This window comes from Artemia sp. Qi Xiang Cuo, chromosome 18 (assembly GCF_049724085.1).
Source record: "Artemia sp. Qi Xiang Cuo chromosome 18, ASM4972408v1, whole genome shotgun sequence".
Taxonomy (NCBI): domain Eukaryota; kingdom Metazoa; phylum Arthropoda; class Branchiopoda; order Anostraca; family Artemiidae; genus Artemia; species Artemia sp. Qi Xiang Cuo.
In genome coordinates, this window is record NC_142811.1 from 24,056,257 (window position 1) to 24,080,143 (window position 23,887).

General features: G+C 35.3%; 2 protein-coding genes across 2 annotated transcripts; both read right to left on the minus strand.

Moving 5' to 3' along the window:
- Nucleotides 1-409: 409 nt before the first annotated feature.
- Nucleotides 410-3,136, minus strand: LOC148941348 (uncharacterized). The gene is given in 1 exon segment (XM_089104151.1): nt 410-3,136. A coding segment is annotated over 1 exon segment (2,604 nt). The 5' UTR covers nt 3,014-3,136.
- Nucleotides 3,137-14,407: 11,271 nt separating this feature from the next.
- Nucleotides 14,408-16,407, minus strand: LOC148941349 (uncharacterized). Its single transcript, XM_089104347.1, has one exon. It carries the CDS (start codon nt 16,405-16,407, stop codon nt 14,698-14,700), a length of 1,710 nt encoding a protein of 569 aa, XP_088960473.1. The 3' UTR covers nt 14,408-14,697.
- Between the last annotated feature and the right edge of the window lie 7,480 nt (nt 16,408-23,887).

Sequence of the window (23,887 nt, forward strand, 5' to 3'; positions counted from 1 at the left end):
GTTTCAATAACTGGGTAATCATAGATTATCCAACTGTTTAAATCACATTTGCAGGGGTATAGTTGATTTTTGTAAGGCAGCCACCCGGTAAGCAGAATGTGCCAAATAGGACCTAAAAACACTAATTGTCACCATATGCCAACCACGAGCTTCCCACTTTAGTTCTTTCTTCCTGATCGCCAATGCCCCGACACCACTCGCGTTATTATCATTTATCATTACGCATTATATTTCCTTCCCTTTTGACTTGGTTAAATTTTATTTGCACTTTACTAATTATATGTTGATAACAAGTTGGTTTTCCATAAGGAACCCGAAATCTACCACCCTCGACGAGTAATAAAAGAACTAACCGGTCGAATGTTGTGGAGACAATCTCCCTACTACAGAATACCTGAATTGACGTTTATCAGGGATATTTCCATCTGTCAGGTTTTTTGACCGTTCTGCCTGACTGTGTTGTTATTTTTTCTTCTGCCTCTTGCGGCTTTTTCTTCTTTGGTTTAGCTAGTGATATGAGGTCAAATTTCTTGTATTGTTTTTTCAAAAACTCTTGCCCTTTCAATTTTGCTTCTTTTGCGTGTGCGGCCGCTGAAGTTGGTTTTGATTTCCCTGTTTCTTTAACTACCATTTGATCTGATTTATCGTCCGATTCTTCGGAACTGGATTCTGATGATTCGACATTAGAACTTTCGAAGGTGGCGCTTCGTGTTCTTGAGGTATCGCCGGCCCTTCCTTCGTAAATTTCTACTCCTCTAGAAGTAGAAGGTTTATTCTCTAAGTCTTCGCCTTGTGTTTTCAAATCGGGAGATTTGAAAGATTCTTGCGAACTTTGAGATGAATCGAAGGTTTTTGCGGGGTTTCTCCACTGTTTAAATGCCATGTCTTCAGGGGGGTGGGGCACTCTTTGCATTAGTGTTTCCCTCCATGAAGTCCAATGTTTGGGTTTGACTTTAGACACGGTTATGTCATGGAATTGTCCTTCCTGGTCCTCCTTGGGGGTTTGAATCTGTGGCAACGTACTTTGCCTAGTTTTTATGGGATAATTTATAAGATCCATTGCTCCTCGCAGATTTGTCCTAATCGAATCCTTAGGAGAAGTTTTCTTTACAATGATACCCGGGGTTGCTACTGCTCTGTTCAATTCCTCCTGTAGTGACAGGGGTCTCTCTATTGGTGTGGCTGGGGAAACCATATCGTCCGGGAATCTTTTGGGGGGACAAGGAGTCGAAATTTTATCGGGGAAAAATTGTGTTTTAGGAGATATCGTATAGTCTAGTTCTCCTGCACTTTCTGACGATGAACTTTTTGGGGTTTTTGGCGTTTTTATTCTCACTGGTACTAGGGATTTTCTTTTTGGAATAACTAGGTTTTTTATAGCTAAGAATTCTTCAAAGTTCTCTTGATCACTTTCATTTTCGAAATAATTTTGCTTGAAATTAAAGGGTTTTAACTCTGCTAATCTTGACTTAGGGGGCTCATCTTCTGCGTCTGATGATTCAGTAGATGAGGGATGCGATACCCATTTTTCCGGAAATTTTGCTCTTTTTATTCGGCTAACATGTGCCTTATAGGTTCTTCCATTGTCGTGATTTACCATTTTAAATGTAAAATTATTATCGTATATCTTAATTATTCTGTACGGTCCGGAATATTTATTAGAAAGTTTCTTGCCTTCCGTTTTTGCTTCATTTTTCAGATAGACACAGTCTCCTATCTTAAAATTTATGTTTCCCTTGACTTTGGGTAGGTTTCTTTGTTCTTGATTTATTTTATATCTTTCCAACTCTTTTCTTACTACTTTATAAGTTTTTCTCATCCTATTTATGAATTCTTGTTTATAATCTTCTGAGTTGTTTTAATATTGCCGGGACTCTATAATTTCGTCATATGGGATTCTATAGTCGCGACCAAAAAGTAAGTAAAAAGGGTTGTCCTTAGTTGCTTCTGAATAGGCAGTGTTAATTACATTCGTTAAATAAGGTAAAAATAGGTCCCAATCGTTTCGGTTGTCTTTTGTGTAGATATTTAATACATTTGAAAATATTTTATGCCTATTTTCTATTTTTCCATTAGCTTGTGGATGATAAGGGGATGTTACTAATTTTTCTATGTTGAGAAATTTCATCAGATCTTTCGTTACTTTTGAAACAAAGTTACTTCCATTGTCGCTTATGACCTTATCTGGGATGCCAAATTTTAAAAATAATTTCGCCAGCGCCTTACTCGTGGCATACGCGCCTTGATTTTTTAAAGATTTTGCAAAGGTAAATCCAGAAAAATGATCTATGACCGAAAGGATACAAGTATGGCCCCTGTTAGAAACAGGTAAACCTCCACTCGTCCCATACAGGTCAAATGAGACGATGTCAACGGGGACTCTCACTACCGTAACTCGTCCCAGCGGGGGGTAGGGGTAAGCTTGGGGGTTTTTCCTCAAATTACACTTTTCACATGCACTGACATATTCTTTAAGTTTTGTTAATGCGATTGGCACGTAGAAATACTGTTTCAATTTATGAAAGGTTTTGGTTACTCCCAAGTGTCAACCAATATCTGAATGAAAACATTCAAAAGCAGTCATTGTTAGTTCTTCTGGTAATACTGGTATTATTGAGGTTTTGTTTCTATTTGCCTCAACAGCTATGATTATGCATAATATTCCTTCATCGAAATCATAGTAAAAATTATCTATTTCTTTTCTAAGGATTTTGTATTCATCTGGTAATAAATCATCATTCACGAAATAATTAATAAGAGCTAAACACATTCCATCTTTTTCTTGATTTCTTTTTACATTTTCTAAAGACAAGGAGCGGTAATTAACCTTATTTTCTTTCTCTGATTCTTTAATTTTATTTTTCTTACTTTTAATCTTAGTGTTAATAGTATTAACTTCCTTCCGTTCAGTTTCCGACGGTTCATCTTCCGGAAACCTACTCAAGAAAACGCATGCTGCGTTTTGTTTGCCTTTTAAGTATTCAAACTCATAATCAAGGTCTTGGATTTTCATAATCCATCTAGCTAGAATTCCCGTGGGGTTTTTAAATGTGTGCAGGTACTGCAAGCTTTTGTGGTCCGAACGTAGTATGAATTTTCTACCAATCAAATAATGTCTAAATTTATCCAAGTGATGGATTATCGACAATAATTCCGAATTGGTGGCAGAATAATTACTTTCACTCTTTGTTAAGGTTCTGCTCGAATAACATATAACCTTTTCTATTACTTTTTGTTTGGACGCTTCCTCTAGCGAATTGGGACTTTCTACTGGGATTATTTGTAAAAGAATAGTGCTAATGCCCTTGGAACTGGCATCAGTCGTAACTATGAACTTTCCGTTCTCGAAATCTGGAAGTGCTAATATGGGTTCCGAGGTGAGTGCCTTTTTGAGACGGTCTAAGGAAATCTGGGCCTCCTGGGACCAGGCAACATTTTGGGAGTTCCCTTTGGTTAATTCCGTAAGTGGTTTCGCAATTTGGGCATAATTTCGGACAAATTTTCTGAAGTATCCAGTAAGACCTAAAATTCCTCTTAGTGCCTTCATTGTCTTAGGGGGTTTGAGCCTTTCAACACATTTTACTTTATCGGGGTCAGGGGATATTTCTCCTTGCGACACTACCATTCCCAAAAATTTAATTTTTTCTTGTAATAAATTAACCTTTTCAGGCCAGCATTTTAAATTGCCTTCTCTGAATTTTTCAAATACTTTTGCTAACGTTGCTAAATGTTGCTCCACATTTTCCCCTACGCATATAACGTCATCAACAAAATTAATAACATTGTTCAATCCTCTTAATAACTGTAATAAGTGTCTACATAACAAGCGTGAACTCGTTTTAAGTCCGATGGGTACTCTCAGAGATTCATACGAAAAACAGTCACTTGTTCACAATGAGATTTTATATACATCCTTTTCGGCTATTTTTATTTGATGGTAGCCTTGGGTGAGATCCAAAGAAGTAAAAAATATGTTATTGCTTGATATAGAATCAAAAATTTTGTCTATTCTCGATAAGGTAAATTTATCACTCACTACTTTCTTGTTAAGAGCTCTATAATCCACCACGAGTCTCATATCGCCATTCTTTTTTGGGATTAATATCACTGGGGCTGAATACGGACATATGCTGGGGCGTATAATCTCATTTTTTTCTAACTGACGGATTTTGTTTTTTAGCCACTCTTTATGTTTATACGGTACACGATATGGCTGTTTCGCAACGGGCAACCCTGTCGTTAAAATAGAGTGTTGATAAAATGGAATCAATCCTATGTCATTTTCAGACGTTGAAAATACGTCTCTGAAATTCCACAATAATTAACATAATTTCTTTTTGAGTCCCAAATCAATAATATGATCCATATTAAACTTGTTTAAAAATTGCGTGGTAGTCAGGGGGTCTTTATTAATTGATGTATTAATGCTATTAACTATGTTTCTTTTGGAGTTTACCAACTTGTATAAGTCATTTTCCGAAATAGTTTGGATTTTAACCAAACATGTTCCCTTTTTATCGTAATGGTATCATTTTCATGGTTATTAGTCACCCAAATAAAACCTTCGCCTTTATCATAAGATATAATTTGTTCTTCACATAACAAGTTTTCGGGAATTTCTTTTGATGGGGTGGCGAACCATATTTCGGATTTGCTATCCACCGGTTCAACCATTTGAGATATTTGGATCCTTTGCATTGTCCTAGGAGGAATTTTCGTTTTTCGAATTGCAAATCCATAATAATTTTCTTTATTTTCATTGTCTATTAAGTTTAGATTGGTACTATTCGACAATAACATTGGCTGCGCCTGAACTCCATTAGGGTTCCCTACTTTTTTCCACAATTCCACTATCTCTTTGATTTCTTTTGACCTATACTGTCGCATATCTCCAATTTTTATTTTTGCGGATTCAATCCACTTATTATCTACATTTACTTCATCTTTCCGATATCGCACGGAATAAGCAAATGGGTTTCTAGCTATGTCCCGTCCTCTTTGTAGCGAATGTACCTTATGTCTCGCTACAAAAGGTTCAAAGGATTGTGGCACTGTGCCGTCGGAAATTTTATTAACCGTTACTTCTTCTTTGTAATTTCGATTAATATTCCTTGAGGTAGGGGTTGAAGGAGAGGAACCTCTAGGTTTAGCCGGATACACGAGTTTTTCATTAGCTACGTCTAACAATATCTTATTTGACCTTAAAAAATTTGCACCTACGATGGCTTCATACGGAAAATTACTACATATTATAAAATTTGTCGGGAAGATTCCATTATCTCTTTTCACGTCAAGGCGAATTGAACCTTTTGCGTCCAACTTGTGCCCTGTTACACTAGTTAAGTTTGGATTATTTACATTTCTCTGTCGCTTGATATGCGGAGGCAACATATTAAATATGCCTGAATTTATAATGTTGACTGTTGCGCCACTGTCAATTAAAGCTTTAAAATAGACATTTGCCACGCAAAAATCATTAAATATGGGTAACTTATTATTATTATCACTGAAGGACGGTACTACTATGGGCTTGGACCTGTAAAATATTCGAGGCCCCATCTGGGTCCAATTCATTCTTCTGAGGGGCCTGATGCGTTTCCCTGGGAATTTATTTCATACATAGGTGCTTGGGACAGAGGTTCAGATGCGTGAGGCTCCATAAACGCATCCAACTGATTCACATCTGCCCTCCTTTGCCACGTATTATTGCGATAATTTGTATTTCTGGCATTTGTGCCGGCTGTTGGTGCTGACTGTAAGTGTCGTCGGCTCGAGAAATTTTCATTTCTCGTGGGCCAGTTAACTATGTGCCGTCGGTTTGAAAAATTTGGGTTTGCCGTCGGCCGATAATTGTTTTGCCTACTGGGGGGAGAGTTATTCGGGTTCTGTCGGTATACATTATTAGGTGCTGGTTGGCAGACTTGGGGGTCTTGTGGGAAGATTGCGTCCTGTATATACCCTTGTGCGCCTCTGGTAGTAAAATTTGTTCCCCCGAACAAATCATCGCCATAATAACGTGTATGTCTGGCGGTTTCATCATTAAATGATGTTGCCATTCCATTTTTAAAACGACATTCTTTCGCGATATGTCCAACTCGATTGCAGTTGTAACATCTTATTATTGGGTTACTTTTATAAATGTTTGGTTTCATAGGCTGAAAACGTACTGTTTTTTGCCTGGCGGTTTCTTGTGTCCTGATTCTTTGTGGTATTGGGGATTTATCTCTTGAAAAGAAATTTGGGTGTTCCTGATCACTAACCTTCAAGGGTGATGAGCTTGTTTTTGATTCGCTTATGCTATTTATTTTTGTTTTACTATGATTCGCAACAATTGTATCAATTTCAATCATTCGCCTTACTTCCTGTACCGCAAGATCAAGAGTCTGGATATTTTTTGAAATTACCATCCTATATAATTTTGGAGGAAGGCCTTGCAAAAACGCATTTAGTATGATTTTGTCGTATAATTCTCCTGAGCCTTGACCGTACTTTGATTCTACTGAGATTCGTATTTTATTTAGGTATTCTTGTATGTTCTGTGTATGATCAAAACATACCATTCCATGCTTAAGTTTGTTTGTTGAGCTCGTCTCGACAAATCTGTTTTTAAATGCCGTCAATAGTTTTTCTATTGTGTTTATTGGCAAATTATTATCTTCTCCGACGCTCTGTTCTATCTGTTTTACAAAAGTTAATGCCTGCCCTTTTAGTCTTAGAAGAAGCATACTTATTAAAGTTTTCAGGTCGGTTCTAGCTAATTCTACAAATTGTGCTAGCTGTATATTAAATTCATCAATGTCCGTTTGCCCGTCATATTGTGGTATAGATTTGGTTAATTCTACATTTTTTGCGACTAATTTTTGCGCAACTAATAATGCACTTAACTCCTCCGCCATGACTTAATAACGCAGGAATGGCTCTCTTTTTTTTTTGTTTAATTAGTGTAACTACTCACTTAAATAAATAACTTTTAATTAACTTATTTTGGAAATATATTATCTCCTATGAGATATTTTAAAATGGTATCCCTGTTTTAGCATATTTGTAATAGGATTAGACATATATAACAATTAAAAAAAATTTGTTATAGGTCTGTATCTAGTAAATCTTTTATATTGTGAAATCTTTCGCCTAACTAGTTCGCATACTTCATCCACGTTTACGGCTGCGCCAGAGGTTATGGGGGGGTTTTGTTTATAAGCTTGAGCTTGTGAATCAACTTTGGAGTCCTTGGGAAGAGACCAACCGTGGCCAAGCGTCGATAGTCCAGGCATATAAATATCTTTCGTGAAATTATCAGATTACCTCGGGAGCGTTTCCAATGGATAATATACGAACTAGAGGGCTACTCTTGAAATCTAGATACGAACAAATAAAATAAGACTGTAAAAATAGAAAAGTAATGGGTTTATTAGACTTACATGATTAAACATACGACTTCAAACTTCAGTAGGCAAAAGCAAAAATACAGTGATCATATCAGGAATGCTCATAACATAATCATATCACATAATGAATCCAAAAACACTTCTTCTCTATCATATAACACGAAGTTTGCTTCTGAGCAATAAACACTATATTCTGATTGGTTCATCTCCACACGGAGGGCCCGTCTCTTTACTCTTATGCTGACAAAATCAAACATTATGCGGCCAAAGTTATCCAATAGTTTTTTCGCGATATTCTGATCATTAAACATACAAATTCCCGAGAGTACTTCTAAAACTACCAGACTAAATGTTTAAGACATTGTCCCACATTGTTTTTCAAAAATACTTCAGCTAGATTCCAATCCTTTTCAGTAGTTTGGTGCGTGCAAAAAACCCGCAGTTTTTTGCCATTGAGATATTTCAATAGCGTCTGGAATTTCAAGAGCCTTTTGTTTTGTATAACAAAGAATGCGAATCTCTACAGAGTACAACATTCGCTTTGAACTTTTTAAAGGTATATTTGGCTGATAAATAAATGAGAATTTAAAACGGAAATTCAAACTTAATTAAGGGAGTTCGACTTGCATCGGAAGCGTATTTAGAATAAAGTAATCTTCTCATATTTTAAAGTAAACATTGTACATGGTACAATAATGGGGAGGGTTTGTCATCCTTAAAGATCTAATTTCCAAAACTTTCAACTACGTTGAATCAAATGGCTATCTAAAAATTTCGATTGACGTGTTTGGGGAAAAAGTGGACGTGGTAGCCCTTTGAATTTCCAATCGAATGAACCTTTTTTGAAGTTTCTACGAAAACACCTTCTATAAAAACCTTATATGCCCCCAGAACATGACTTACAACCCCTGCCCTGAGGGCTGTGAGGGAGTATCCTCCTCAAAAATATAATTTCTATCTGAAAATCAACTACGCTGAACAAAATGGCTATCTAAAAAGGTTGATTGGATGTATTTCGGGAAATGGTGAGCGTGGAAGGGGTGTTAGTCCCCTTCCAATCACTTTCGACTATTAAAAAGGGCACAAGCCACTCCAATTTTCAATTGAAGTAGCCCTTTTCGAAGTTTCTACGACAATTTCTTCGATACGAAGTGCCCTGCTCTAAAGGAAAAAAGTAATAAATAATACATATTGCCAACATCGTTCTTATATGCCCCCAGGGCATAAGTTAAAACCCTTGCCCTGAGGATTGTGGGGGAGTGTGTTCCTCAAAAATATATTTTCTATGTGGTAATCAACTACGCTGAACAAAACGCCTATCTTAAAATTTTTATTGAATGTATTTTGGGGAATGATGGGCGTGGGGGGGACTAGTTGCCCTCCAATCACTTTCGACTTTTAAAAAGGGCACTAGCCACTCCAATTTCCAATCGAATAAGCCTTTTTCGATACGAATTCGATTCGATTTGATACGATACAAAGTGCCCTGGTATGACACCAAAAAAATACATTGTGCCATAATCGTTCTTTACTTAGGAAGCGCTATTGCGCTATCTATGATAAAAAGTGGTATTTCTAAACTTTGTATTTGCGTCTCTATGTTTTTTTCTAAATTCTGAATTTGACTTAATTAGAAAGCGTCACCACAATAGTTCCTATTTGGAGAAGAGTTGTCCCGATCTCTCAATATTTTACTTTTATCCAATAATCGTTTTAATTTTGTACATGGTTCTTATACTGCCATCTTTGGGTCATTCTGTGCACACACCCTCAATGGGTTTCTTTAGGGTCATATTTATGGCCAAATATATACCACGTCCTTTCCTCCAAGGATATCAATTTTTGGAATTTATCCTTGTTTCTCTTTTCTTTCTTTTTCTTTTTGTCTTTAAGACTATAAAATGGGCTTGGCAACAGTTCTTACAAGTAAAATCTATACATTTACAATTTTATACGATAACAATTCCATATTTATTAAAGGTTTTCAAAATACCTTTATAACTATACACATTTTCTCAATAACATTTGTTACCACTATATACATTTTCCATATACGGCTATTTACATTTATTTTTATTTTTTTTAATCTTTGTTTTACAAATTTTCTATGGTTCTATTTCGAGCCAATTTGTGTCATTAACTGTTTTTAGCTTACTCTATGTCTGTTTGTTTATTTAAACTTATGAGCTTTTTTAATAGTTTTCGAATTTCAGATAATTGAGATGGTTAAATAATGTCTTCACCTGTAATCTCTTTTTTTCAGCTTTAGCGTCCTTTTGGGACAAGGATCCGCTTACCTTAGATTTGATAAGCTCAAAATATATCTATTCACCTTTTTACCTGTTATGACATTATCAATTGACTTGTGCCTGCACTCTGCAAGTTTGCTTACCACAAGCTGTTTCGGTAGCACCATAGAACATATTCCGGTTTTCTTGTCTGACTGCTAATGCTGAAAAAACTGTTATGAGCCTACACACAGCAATTAATTAGTTATAGCCACACTTTTTGATTTGTGGCCATAACTTTTCTCTTGTGCTATTCTATTATTAAACAAAGTGACCCTTCTGCAATGAATATACCTTGCCTTCATGGCGTACGGTAATTTATTTTAAGACATATAAGCAAACATGACTATTTTCACTTTAACTTCCCATCTCTTAGTGGTCTTGCCTTTTCAACTTCAACTTAGGTCCTTTAGGCTATTAATGCACCTCTTTTTTAATTGTTTATGCCATGCTAGCCATTTTTCCGAAAACGGCTCCCACATGAAATAGCATAATTTTCCCTCTCTATACCTGGAGCATATTTCCAGTAGTTCTATTTAATCAGGGCCAGAGTTACACCACTGTCACGGTGGCTCCCTAGCACAATATGCTACTTATTTTGTACGTAATTAGTACAAATATCTCGTACTAATCTCGTTCGGTCAGATCAATATGCAAGTATATCAGAGTCTAGCCGACTCCATTCAATTTCTTTTCCTTCAATTCCGTCTGGCTGTATTTCCAATATGGACCCTTTTTTCTTTCTTTTTTGATTATTTACTTCAGTGATACCTAAGGGGTTTTTTTTCAAGTCTTTTTCAGCTTTTTCAGTACAATAGGTCTTTTCTAAGCATATATTTACATGTTTTCTGTTTTGTTCAATAACTTTTTCAAGTTTTTACGCCGATTGCAATTCTACGGTCAATTTCATTATCTACTTATTTTTAAGGGTGGGGGGGGGGTGTTGTCTATTGTCGCAACTTGTATTTTTTTGAAATTATTTAAACTTCTACGTACAAAAGTGTTGTGTTCTAAAAGTACTGTATTTTTTCAGTTGATTTTCAGAGCACTTTTAGTTAAGTTTGGCGCCGCATTTTCTAGTCCTCATTTGTTCATAAAAATGCAATTTTTTATGATATACTGGTTGCAAATTTTATCCTAGCTTTAATTACTATTTTATTTGCCAAAGAAAGATAGAAAATAATTCTAACGGGGGGGGGGTTTCAATAATTAATTTTTGTTCTTATCTTTTCAGTTAATTCCTTCTGTGGGAATTTTCAATCCTCGAGTTTCTCTGGGGATTTTCAACTAAACTCTTTTTTGGCGGTTCGCGAGTAGCATACTAGAGTAGAGGGGAAACTTCGTGTGTGGGGAGCTTCAACTAGCGGTTCAAATGAGAAGCATATATTAGTGGTCATACTGAGTCGAAATCAGATTGTAATGATTCAGGTTCCCTTGAGACCGATTGGAGCCACAAGGACTAACTATCTTGAGAAATACTAACATAAAGAGAATAAAATAAGAAAGTGATGCGTTTATTGTTACTCACATGATCGGTACAGAGCTTGACGGGAATATCAAAAACACTTCGAAATCAAAGACACTAAGATAAAGCTGTTGACTGAGGCAATACAGGTAACAGTTAATTCACTAATAATAAATGATTTCAGAAGTTCATTCTAACTGCAAATAGACTCACATAAAACTGTTTCTAGACTCACGTAAAACTCATCATAGACTCATAATCGACTCCAAAAGACTGAAAAAAGACTCTAGATTGACTAACTCAAACTTGCTAAGTTCGAAAGTACTATACTCTGCGATTTCGCCTAACATTCAGGCGTTGCAGAAAAGTACATTACACTGATTCTATTGGTTCTGATTCTATGTCCCCTATTACTATTGGACAATAATGTACCAATCAGCTAGTCAATTTTAACTAACTTTTGATACGATTTATGACTCTTTAAAACTTCCCTTTGGAATTCTTCTTGGCAGAATAAAATTCTACCTTGTAATTAGAGCGGGATACTTAGTTCTACTTTGTATTTAAAGAAACTATTTTTTAAAGCTTTACCTTGTAATTACAGCGGAATACATAGTTCTACTTTTGTATTTCGCGTGACCGTTTTTTGTATAATAATTTCTACCTTCTCTTGATCGTTTGGAAATTCAAACTCAAGATTTAAATTACATTGTTGGTTGCCTGTCATGTACAATTGGTCGCGCTAATTATTTATTGCTTTTACATTTTTCGTGGGAACGATTTCTTCATAGGGTTACAATTGTGATACAATTGTTTCGGTACTTTTTAAATTTGACAATTAAGTGTTACTTGATCTGTGGGTTATTTGAACTTTTGGGTTCGTATATTGGGCGATTTTATTTTACTTGGAAAATTTCGGGGTCTTGAAAATTGATTCCATTACATATCATCCTTCCCATTCTTAACGATTTCCTCATCGTTGTGTTAGCCTACTCTTTCTACTCTTTCAAATTTTGATCTTGCTTCCCCTTTTTTTCAATTTTAACTTGGTACTTGTTGCTTGAATTAACTCAGCTTTGGTAAGATATATGTTTAATTTCATATTCCCGATTGCTTTATGTGACTACATATATTAAAACATTACTTTAAAGTCCATCACCTATACACTCTATTTGACGAAAGGGCCAAAGAGTTTCTCTTGACTAACAACATTCGGTTATATGATTACGTAATGCTTATTATATCCACCACCTAATATTAAAATTACTTCACCTGATATGCTAATAATTCTACATGATTCTAACTAATTAAGTTGTGCCTTTGCGACTATTTTATCACTTTAAAATGGTGAATGTTTGCTTTTTCTAATACTTGACTATACTTCCACCTGACGCTATAATGATATGATAAGTAACTGACTTCAAGAACACTAATACATATAAATTAAATAATTTGCAAATAAGAGGTTTGACACATTAATAGGTTTAAGCTTAATGTCTGATTGCAACACTGGGATAATGTAGTTTACACTTGTTTTCATCTGTTTTATGCAAAGTTTCTCAATATTCACTAAAGTTACGAGTTAGATACATAAGATTCACACTGATTTCATCATTCTTTGTGTCGATATTACTCACATACGGTGTCGTTTTAATATGCGCGTCTTTTTATTTAATTATTGGGTTTCGTAAGTGTTCATAGTTTTTCTTCATGGTGTTTCAGTTTTTGGCACTTCTTCATTGAGATAAACGTTTATTCTGTTCATGGATATAACTACTTGCACAAAATTGTCCGTGCGTGGTTTGTCACGTCATATACGAGGGGTTGATGTTACAGATTCGTTGAAATGTTTCCTGGGTACATAACCCTTGGGGAATTAATTACATGAAGTGGGTATCTTGATCGCTGGACTGGGTAACTTTTCTTGGGCACTTCTATCCTCGGGAAAATTTTATACTTGTACAGTCTATGTTTCCCGTAGATTGTTCACGTTTAGTCCTTCTTTTGTTTGAATAAAAGGCTGTGTTACGATATGTAATGGTAATTGTGGTTGGATCAAGACTTGATTTCAAATTCTATGTTCGACGCATTGTCTTTGATTCTTGTTTAAATGATACACCATTATTGAGGGCTTAGTCATGGGGTTTATGGCTAAGGTAACTTGGTTTGGTCTCTTCTCTAATACTTTATTTTGGGAAAGTTTGCACGTACAGTTTATATTTCCCGCAAAATTGATTGTGTTAGGTTCTTCTTCACTTGGGGATGGTTTGGTTTTGCGACATCTAATAATGATTGGATAGGGTCAAAACTTAAACTTGGGATCTTGGTTCAACATATTGTCTCTGATTTGGGGCTTAAAATATATAATCCTTGAGGGATTGCATCCAGGGTATTCTTGGTCCTTAGGATCTAATGTTTGGGACCTTGCCGTCTAAGGATAGTTATCGACGGATTTTATGTATTTTTACGACATTGCGGTCGGGGTGGTTCTCTAGGTAATCATTAATACAGATATATACCTATATATGGGGTTCTTGGTTTGCCAATATTGTTTGGGGTAGTGTTACCTTGTACTAAGCTTGGTTGACTTGGATTGTCATCAGGGTATTTTCTTCATGGGTATCCTTGGTGAGTACTTATTGGTGGTTGACGAATGATGAGAGTAGATGCTACTGGGTTTTATCCGTGTTGCGTGCTGGTACACCAATAATGAATTTGCACTAATTATTGTGCTTCCTGGAATGTAAATATCTAGGCAGAATCATATGCTCTTTATAATTACATGAGTTAAAACACATACAGCAATAATACACAACTTATACGATATTATACGGGGACTATTGTTTGAAATAATAATCGTGATAGTTGTACTAATGATATCAATTTAATATGGTTACGGTTAAACTCAAAGATTAAATGAATAAGAGGAATTTTCATGCTTTTACATACATATTGCAGCAACACTAGATTACTATGAGATAAGCTAGGTAATCATAAGAAAAATAGTTGTGTCTACGAAAAATAACACAATATGATATTTTCAAGATTTACTAATTATATATATACTATATATATATATATATATATATATATATATATATATATATATATATATATATATATATATATATATATATATATATATATATATATATATATATATATATATATATATATATATATATATATATATATATATATATATATATATATATATATATATATATATGTGTGTGTGTGTGTGTGTGTGTGCATTTGGCACATGTTCAATATTCAATACATTTTTAAATGTTATTCAACACTCATCTGCTTTAGCATTTACTTTTCTATTACATAACTACATGCGAGGTAGGTTACATGGTTTTATGAGAGGTCTCGATTTACTATAAATTTTCAAGTCTTTACTGTTTACGCGCGTCCATGCTGCTTAAGAAATACATCTTTGCAGCTGCATGTGTTTATGCAAACAATAAGTAGAGATTTGGGACTGGACATTGCACGAATGAGGACCTCTACTCCCATTCGCTCGATCATGTCCTCCCTTACTTTTTTTGGCTTAAGGGTTATCAGGGAGTTCCGGGTTAAGGTTTTGCATCTCACTCGATTCGATGTGATCTGTCTTTGCCCTTTTTCTACGTGTTATCATAATTTTTCCGTAATTCAGGGTCAATAACATTCTTATAGTCAGAGAGATCATGAATACGAATCCTACCGTCAGGAGGATATTCCACCAAAAATTTATTGAGAATAGTCCGTATCTACTTTCTACATACGTCAATCTTTGGTCTTCATTGGTAAATAGGGGAATCTGAGAGTCCAAGGCTTCTCTTATTTTTGTTAGTGGTAAGGTTCCTTTGACATTCTCTATTTTTGACCATATTGTGGCTTTTACTTCTTCGTTTTCTATATTAGGAATTGTATGCGATAAATTGACTGGTTTGTAATTGATCACCTTAGGGCTTATTATATTCGTGCTTGTGGTTATCAGTGGTGTTTGTGCCGCGGCTTCTTTGGTTACTAATCGACACCCTTGTTTTATGGTTATTGTTCCCACGTCTTGTAATAGTAGTTCAGTTCTGTAGCTTGGATCGAATCTTTCTGTGTTATTATAACAAGAGATAGTCCCAACTGTTTCTTTTGGGACCGAAAATAGCCATAGATCATTTCTAAGATGAATAAATATTTCTGATTTTGTACTACCTACTAGCGCTTCGCATGAATTGGGAATTTCTTCTTGTTGAGTCTCATTTAAAAATATATCTAACATACAAGATCCAGGTTTTACGTTATAAATAGGCAGGGTTAGTTGACATACTAGGTTTTTGAAAGCCACGCATTCCTTAAGGTCCTGTGGATTTGCTAAGGCATATTTCGTCCTATCTTGATCGACAAGCAAGTTTTCCGCTTCGGGGGTGATAGTCATGAACGAATTAGTTCTACCTATATTGGCTTGAAACGTAGAAATTTTATACATGTCATATATGAATTGTTGATTTATTAATGGAATTGTTACTACTGCAAATAGTTGTTCGTTTATCTCCGTTATGTGAACCTTTAGCTTGGTATAATAGTGGAATAGGTTTGCTACTTCTGGTTCTGTTGGTAGATGTAGACCGAACGTTAGATGTGTTTTTATTTCATCTGAGATACTTTTTAGGTTCGAAGGGTCCACGAGGTCATATGACAAGGTTCCTCCAGTAAGGGCAAATAGTTCAAATTCAAATTTGCTAACATCAGTTGCCAAGTTAAGTAATGAGATTGTCACTATGTCTAGTGATACCATGGTGAGGCTCGAATCGGAAATCACGCGATCTACTTCATTCTTTAAATAATTCATTATGCTTACTGTCTTTGATATTTTCTTCGAGATTGCCTCAATTTTGTCTCTCTGATAATTGGCTATACTGGCTTGTATTTTTTGGACATGTAAGGTCACGTTCATGGCGTTATTTAGTTTTCCTACGTTTTCCCTTAGGATATTTAGGTCTTCTTCAGTCGATAGCCCAAATAAGCGTGAAGCTAATTCTCCTACGATTGGTATTAGACTAGCTGATCTAAGGTATTTGCTCTTTCGGTAGAATACTTCGAAGATTCTTGTGGTGCTTTGCTTTAACTTTTGTATTTCGGTATTGAACAATTCAAATAGTGCTTGTAGTCTCTGTCTATACAATAATAAGAAGGATTGGTGAATCGATACTCTTAGGACGTTTTTCTCATTTAGCTCAGGTAACGATTCGTCGTAAGTTTTGGCTTGTTCGTCGGCCATGGCCAATCTGGCACATGTGTATTCGCCGTCAATTGTCCAGCATTTGTCGTGTACATGTTTTTCTTTCTTTTTATTTTCAGAAAATATCCTTTTGTTATCCAAATGGTGTCCTTGAACAAATACAGTTTGAGCTTCGGTGTCTAATACTGGGAGTCTTGCACTTAAATTTATATACATTTTGCCGACGGAGAGGGTCTTTGTAAATGTTGGTGCTGTGGACCATTACCATTTCGTAAACGTCGATGGTTTTAAATGCGTTATGGTAATTAATTTTTCTTGGGACAGTTCATTGAGCTTGATTAACTCTGGACTTGCATTGGAGGTGATATCCGTTAGCGAGGGCTGTATTTCATCTGTTGTTGTCTTGAGTTTGGGGATGGTTGTCGAGGTATTTTTCTTTCCTTGTGGCTTGTTGATATTTTTCTTTATTTCATTTGGAGATACTTTCTTGGTAACATTGCTTGCCATATGGTCTCGCCACAGTTGCTTGAGGTATGTCCATATGCTTGGTAAGTCATTTAGCATGGCGTAATTTCCATCATAGAGTTTATTTTTCTTGGAAGTTGTCAAGGAGGAACTTTTGGTATATTTTGTCACAGTATGATCTCTTCTGAAACCGTCCACATTACTTAATGCTCTTCTCCTTCTGTTTCCTTTGTTGTTAGTTCCTAGAGCGTTATCAATTTCTGCCATTTTCTTGTCAAAGTCATCTATTATGAATTTCGACTTTAGTTTAGGAATAATAGGGGGTAGATCTCCGGCATTTTCCTTCAGGTGCATGTCTTTCGTTGTCTGCAGGCTCTTGTCCAATTTTAAGAATTGGAATATAGAGTCCTTTAGTTTATTAGTATTCTTCTCTAGTCTCATAACTTGTTGAAACAGGGTTTCAAACGGTTTGGGATCCAGTTTCATAAATATCTTCCAGGCATTGTGACTTGCCAAGTAACGAATTCTCATGTTTGAAGATTATCCCATGTTTTACGATATCTTGGGCTATAGTTTGGGCAACGAAGATTATCATGAAATTTGTTAGCCACATCCTTTTTTTGCTGTTTCTGGAATTAATATTTCATTAAATACAATATTGGAAGATTTCTTATGATAGATAATCGAATGAGAATTTAGATTCCTATTATATGGGATTTTCTTTTCTTTTTTTTATCGGGGAAGGAAACAAGGTGAGATTCAGATTTGTGGTCATAGGATTTGTGTGGGGGGGGTAGTTATTTTAATTGATTTCACACAGGAATTTTTCTTTTAACGTAAAGGGTGCGTGGGTTGACTTTGATTTACGTCATACCAAATTATTTCAATAGAGACGTTTTTTTTGATTTCTTGGTTGCTTTTGATTTTGATTCATAGGTTCTTATTCTTTTAAATATAATTTCTTTTCTTTTCGCTCTATATATTAAGCTTTTTGGATTATATAGATATCGTTTGTAGCACTTTATTTCTTGGAGGGGGTCATTTTGACCTTGATATTTTACGCAGTTTGAATTTCCCTCAATTTTGTAAACCAATTTTTGTTTTCTAAATTTTTCAAGAAGCAATAAATCTGTCTGACATGGACCTTTAACATACCAGTACCGAACTTTATATTGTTTTTGCAATTTTCTTATCTCATGTTGAATATAATGGAGGTACTTGCCCTTTCTGCCGTTATATTTTACATCCAATTTCCCTCTCGCGGGTCGATATTTGGGCGTGTTTGCTAAACTTAAACCGAATCTATATGATTCCACGTCGTATTTCCTCAAATCATGCTTGACGTTCCATTTTTTTGCGAAGATTTCGTCCCCTGATTTACTCAGAATGATCATTGCCACTGAGTATATGACATTTTCTTTTGCGTGCTTTATAGTTATGAACTCTGTATCAATAATTGCTTTGGCCATTGTTCTGAAATGAAAGGTAGTTTTTATTGATCTTTGTCTAGTTAATTTTTTCGAGATTAGTTATAATCATGGTACACTCTAGGTCGAAGTCAAACTACCTTTTCACCGGTATTTCCTCATACATCGGGTACTTATTCGTTCGACGTAATTCGAGTCATCTAAAGCTCCATATTAACCAATAATGAATATATACTTTGAATAGAAAACAAGGTAACTTCAGCTCGAAGTTGAACTACTTATTCACCGGTGCCACCTTGCACCTGGCTATTTGTGTATTCGAACGTAATTCGATTCCTTAAAGTTCCGTACTCTACTTTAACGAGTTTGCGCTCGATTTATAACGAGTTCCATATAGGCTTAAAGTATTGAAACTTTCATGAAACTACCTTTTTTGGTCAATATATTAACAATGTATTTAGATCCTGTGACATTCACTCTAATTCATAGTTTTACAAATATTAATACACTACTGGTTTCTTCATATAATGCATTTTTTTTTAATAACAATAATAATCGATTTACATAGACATAACGCTTCAGGTAATATTAGAGGGTTATTTTATTATTCGTTTCAACGAGATTATTTATATATACAGTTTCTTCCACTAATATTGGGTTTTAATTTCAATATGGATGCATCATCCGGCAGTGCCGCCTTTGAACTTGGAGATGTAAGCATATTGACCAGTCGATAGTTTTACCCTGACGATACATTTGAGCTGAGAAACTTGAGTTCAAATACTATATTATTTTTACCGCTTTCAGGTATATTTAAGTACATTAAATACACTAATAATTGGTCTGGGAGGTGCAGGCCCTCCAATGTGGCAGTTATGTCATTCTTTCGCATATATTGTCGAATGATTTTCCGGCACAACTGAGATAAAGACAATGGGTCATTTATTATTTTCACTACGCAAAAGCTTAAGTTTACTTGTGATTGGCAACAGCATAGTTGCTCGCGCACGATTACGTCTAAGCCGGGGAATATTTTTGTTCCAAAATTTTCGTCTTCTTGGAAAAAGTTCAGGGTTATTTTCTTTATGTCTTTATAATCCCTTTGGGTAACTTGAAAAATAGCGGATCCCGTTGAAGGGTTTATTGGATTTAGATACGTGTTATTTACACAGTTGACGTATAAGGCCTTAAGAAAGCTTTCACCTTTTAATATATGTCCTCGGTCTATTAGTCTGGAGAGAAATTTAATGGGCCAAATTGTAGTTATTTTGTTATCATCTTGATCATACCAAATATTGTCGGTGATATAATCAAACAACAAGCTATATTTTGTTGTTGGGACTCTTTGTATTAAAATTCGGAAGACCAGGTTGGCACTTAGTCTTGTGTGTTCGAGTGTTCTCGTCATTGCACGCGCACTAAAGTTATCATGAACTAAACTTGCCATTAATCTTAGGATCATCTTATGTTCCAAGATTGTCCTTCAAGATCTTAGAAGATAATGTAGTGTTGGACAGTCAAGATTTTCTACTGTTCTAATAAGCTCCCATTCTTTTAATGAATCATCAATAAGTCCCCATTCTTTTAATGAATCATTAATGTTATCTGCACTATGTCTTTTCTTAAGTTTCCAGGAGGTTACATTTTCTAGTCTACGATTACTTAACTGTTGCTAGCTTTTTTATCGTATCATAAGCTAATATAAGCAACGTATCGTGTAGCCGCTCGTTTCGGCGTTTCACTTAACCAGTGGCCGATGGTTACTTATGTATCTTATCTGCAAATGTCTTGTTATATAAAATTTATCAATGATTACAAAATAAATTGTTACTTACTAGCAATACATCTGTAAAATAATTACGTTAATTTATAGCCGTTTAAGTAATGATTATGCAATAGTTGGGCACTTAAAATTTGATGACTCTTGTTAATAAGTATAGCTGTTTATTTGGCCTTTTTAATTTATGGTATTTAATCTTTACTGGTATCCTTGGGTTCCTTTTCTTGTTCGAGTTGTTCTTCGTAAGAAATACCTATGCTACGCGTCTCTCCCCTAAATAATCAACAGTGAAAACACACGGAGCTAGAGTACTCCTTACGTATCGGAACGTATCCACGTATCTGTAACATTTTTGTCACAGTGATTCTTATAATGGAAGGGGTAAATTCTTACGGGTCACTTTTCAGAGAGGGATTTGTTGATTTTCTCATAAGAGCTCACCGGTCAGACTGCTATGACCAATGGGATAGAACGCACCACAGGTCACAACAGTTGACCAATGGGTCCCCATGTTGTAAGGTTATTTCACGTAACTGCAATTTATAATTCTTTACTGTTCATCGTTTACATCTATAACTGGGTAGTAGTTTCTTACTGGTAGCTTCAGATCAATCTGGTGGAAGAGAGATAGTAGACACCACTTCCACCGGACTGTCCAAGGCTTCCCACGACTGAGGGTCCATCCATTTGTCAGTTATTTCTTTGTTACGTAATCACAACTCGCATCTGTATAGTTGTTTTTCGTAAGGAAATGGCGTTTGAAAAATAGATCCCAAGAGTAAAAAAAAACTTTTGATCCACTCCTGCAGCACGATTCCCTCATGACTGAGGATCCATCTACTTGCTAAGGACTTCCTTGTTATGTAATCGCTACTTGCATCCTTATAGTTGTTTATCTATTATAGTCATATCCTTATAGTTGTTTATTATAGAGAGCCAGGGCCAAATGGGAACGGGAATGGGATGACAATGACACCATTCCCATTCACCTGTGGCCACCGCTTCCCACGATTGAGGGTCCACTTGTCGAAGAAGTTTGACGAATAGGCAGTTGTAGTGCTTGCCAAGCGATTTCTTGTTGTGTAATCTAGTCTTGTATTTGTGTAATCTTTTCTCAACAGAAGGTGAGAGACAAGTGTATACGCGAAGGGACAATGTACATCATGCACATCCTTGGCTCTAACATCCTATGCTCGGGGGTTCATCCGTTTTCATTATTGCGTATCGTATGGATATTTGAATTATTCCTCCTATATCACTTTCAAAGTATTTCATGGGGTTGTTCGCTGACTATTGTTTCATTTTGTTTTTATGAATTACAATTGCCATTTATACTGAGTTTTTATTAATTGTCGAGAGGAGAGAAAAAAATTTTTGTTGTTATCATCCGAAGTGTGAGGGGTATCACTACTGATTTTTAGCTAAAAGTATCTTTTACATGGTTTTGAGTGGGCTTTCGAGCTTAAGTAGTTAAAGAAAGGGTGGTATTATATTATTCGCTAGTATATTTCAATTAATGCGATAACTGTCGATGAGTTTGAGGGGGTTCTCAAATTTTCACTTAGGATTTAGTGTGGGCATTCGATCTCCCTACTTGGTAAATCCTTATATACAACAATTTTTTCTTAAGTATCTTTAGTTAACAAAGCAGATTTTCCTTTTTAACAATCTTTTTAAAGTGACTATGGTTATTTTGTATCCTGTCAACGTGAACAATTTTCATTAAGGCCGAAGTTTGAAAATATAAACTTATCTTTTAAGGCTTTCAAAAATTAGGCATTTAAATTGTAACGCATTTTCATTTACCGTCATACTTTATTCAGCTTTGATTACCTGCTATAAAAATACCTATTGATTTATTTTCTTACGTTTTGTACTCGATTAATTAAAGAGAGTTAATTTATTTTATATTGAAGGCGGTTCTTCCGTAACTTCTTACTCTAATAGCTATTGTTTAAGTTTAAGAACCGAATGGAGAGTTATGTATTGATATTTACTCAAATAATTTCTTTAGAATATGTAGGAATAAACTCTTTATTTCAAGGTATTTCTGAATTATGCTAAATTGGTGGAATATAAAGGCTTGTTAGTCGAGATTAAGTCTTGCCGTTCAAATGAGTTAAAAGAAAAATACATTCACTTTTAAGGTGTCAACTTATTCTTCTCCCGTGGTGGAGTTATCGCCACGTGGCAGAGATGCTTATATTCATGCAAGATATTATCCAAAAATTTGTTAAGGCATAAAAATTTATTTCTTTTTATTCCCTAAACGAAATTAAGATATATTATACGTATTGTAGTAAACCATTGGTAAATTAGAGTTAGTTTAGTCCCAATCTAAATGTAATAAGATATAATAAGCTGTAATCTATTTATTATGAAGTCGTAAGATATGAGAATTAAATTTACAAAATGCGGTATATAAAACTTAATTGTTTTTCATTAAAATCATTTCGTACAAGGATCCTATCTGGGTAATGATTTCACAATATTGCGAAAGTAAGATATTAAGATGTTGTTAACATATAATATTTTAAGCATTCTGCTACTGGGCTATTTATGGCACATCGTGTTCCTATATCGGGCCATTCTGCTTCTGTGGCAGAAATAGTGCCATATGGCAGAGGTATGATATTACCTAAAATTTTACAGGGATGTGTTTATGTGTTTGATGTTTCTTAAAGGGATTCGTTTGATTTGCCTATTTTGACCTCGCGGTGTAGCGATGAAAGCTTTAGTGTGTTGGCTATAAAGGGAAAGGGACTGGGCTTAATTGTGGTCATAAATATTGACCGCGTCAAATGTAATATTATGCTCAAAAGCCGGGAACTTACACCTGATAAGTTCTCCGATAGCGCCGCTTATAGCACTAAAGATCGTGCTAACAAGGCCTATGCCACCCTCAATTAATGCGAGACAAAAAAAAGTGTAGCCATATAAATGTGACCTCTTCTCCTTGAGCTATCTGGAGATCAGATTCCCTGGGAACGTCCTTTGAGATTTGCGAACTAATTACCTGTTTTTAGACTAGATGCAGACACATAAAATGAAATAAACACTGGTAAAAAACAATAGATTTATTGGGACTTACATATTTAGGTGCACAGCAGTGAGTCACTTCAAACGACAACAATGGTGACAGAGATACAACAATCAAAGAATTGCCAAGATCGTACGCCGAAACAATTCTATCTGAACGGTCCTGATTCTACATTACGAATATCTTCAAAAAGCACTTCTACCCCACTATCAAACGTAGTTCTTTAGTCTTGCGCTGTGAGAACTGGCTCACAATTGGCCCGAGTGGCCCCAAGGATGCGAGCCCTTCGTCCAATAATACGTCTTAAATATTTTTGAAGATATAGACGTTCACACGGCTCTTATCGTTTAAACTTCCTTAGAAATATTGTGCGTAGCACCTTTTTTATTGCTCGCTGCCTTTGCGAAATCTAAAGACTGCAGTTTTTTTTTCTTTGCTGATTAAGGACTTTTCATTTCTGAAACTAGGTTTAACTTAATTATAGGAAGTCGGAATTATCTTTGGAAAGAAGGAACTTTATTTTGGTATTTTAAATACATCGCATTTTACTCACGGTACATATTACCCATCCCATCAATTAATGACGCCCTGTCATTAGCACTTGCTTGTCTTTGGGCTTTTAAAATGTTTACCATTTCTTAACTATTTCTTTTACATAATTATTTAATATTTTTGTTATTGCCTTAGCAGGACTGCTAAACATTTTCTCTATTACTTTTCTTATTTTATTCTACATCCCTATCCAAAATTCATCTACCGGACTAAGATTATTCATGGTTCTAGGCTAACTACTATACTAAAGATTTT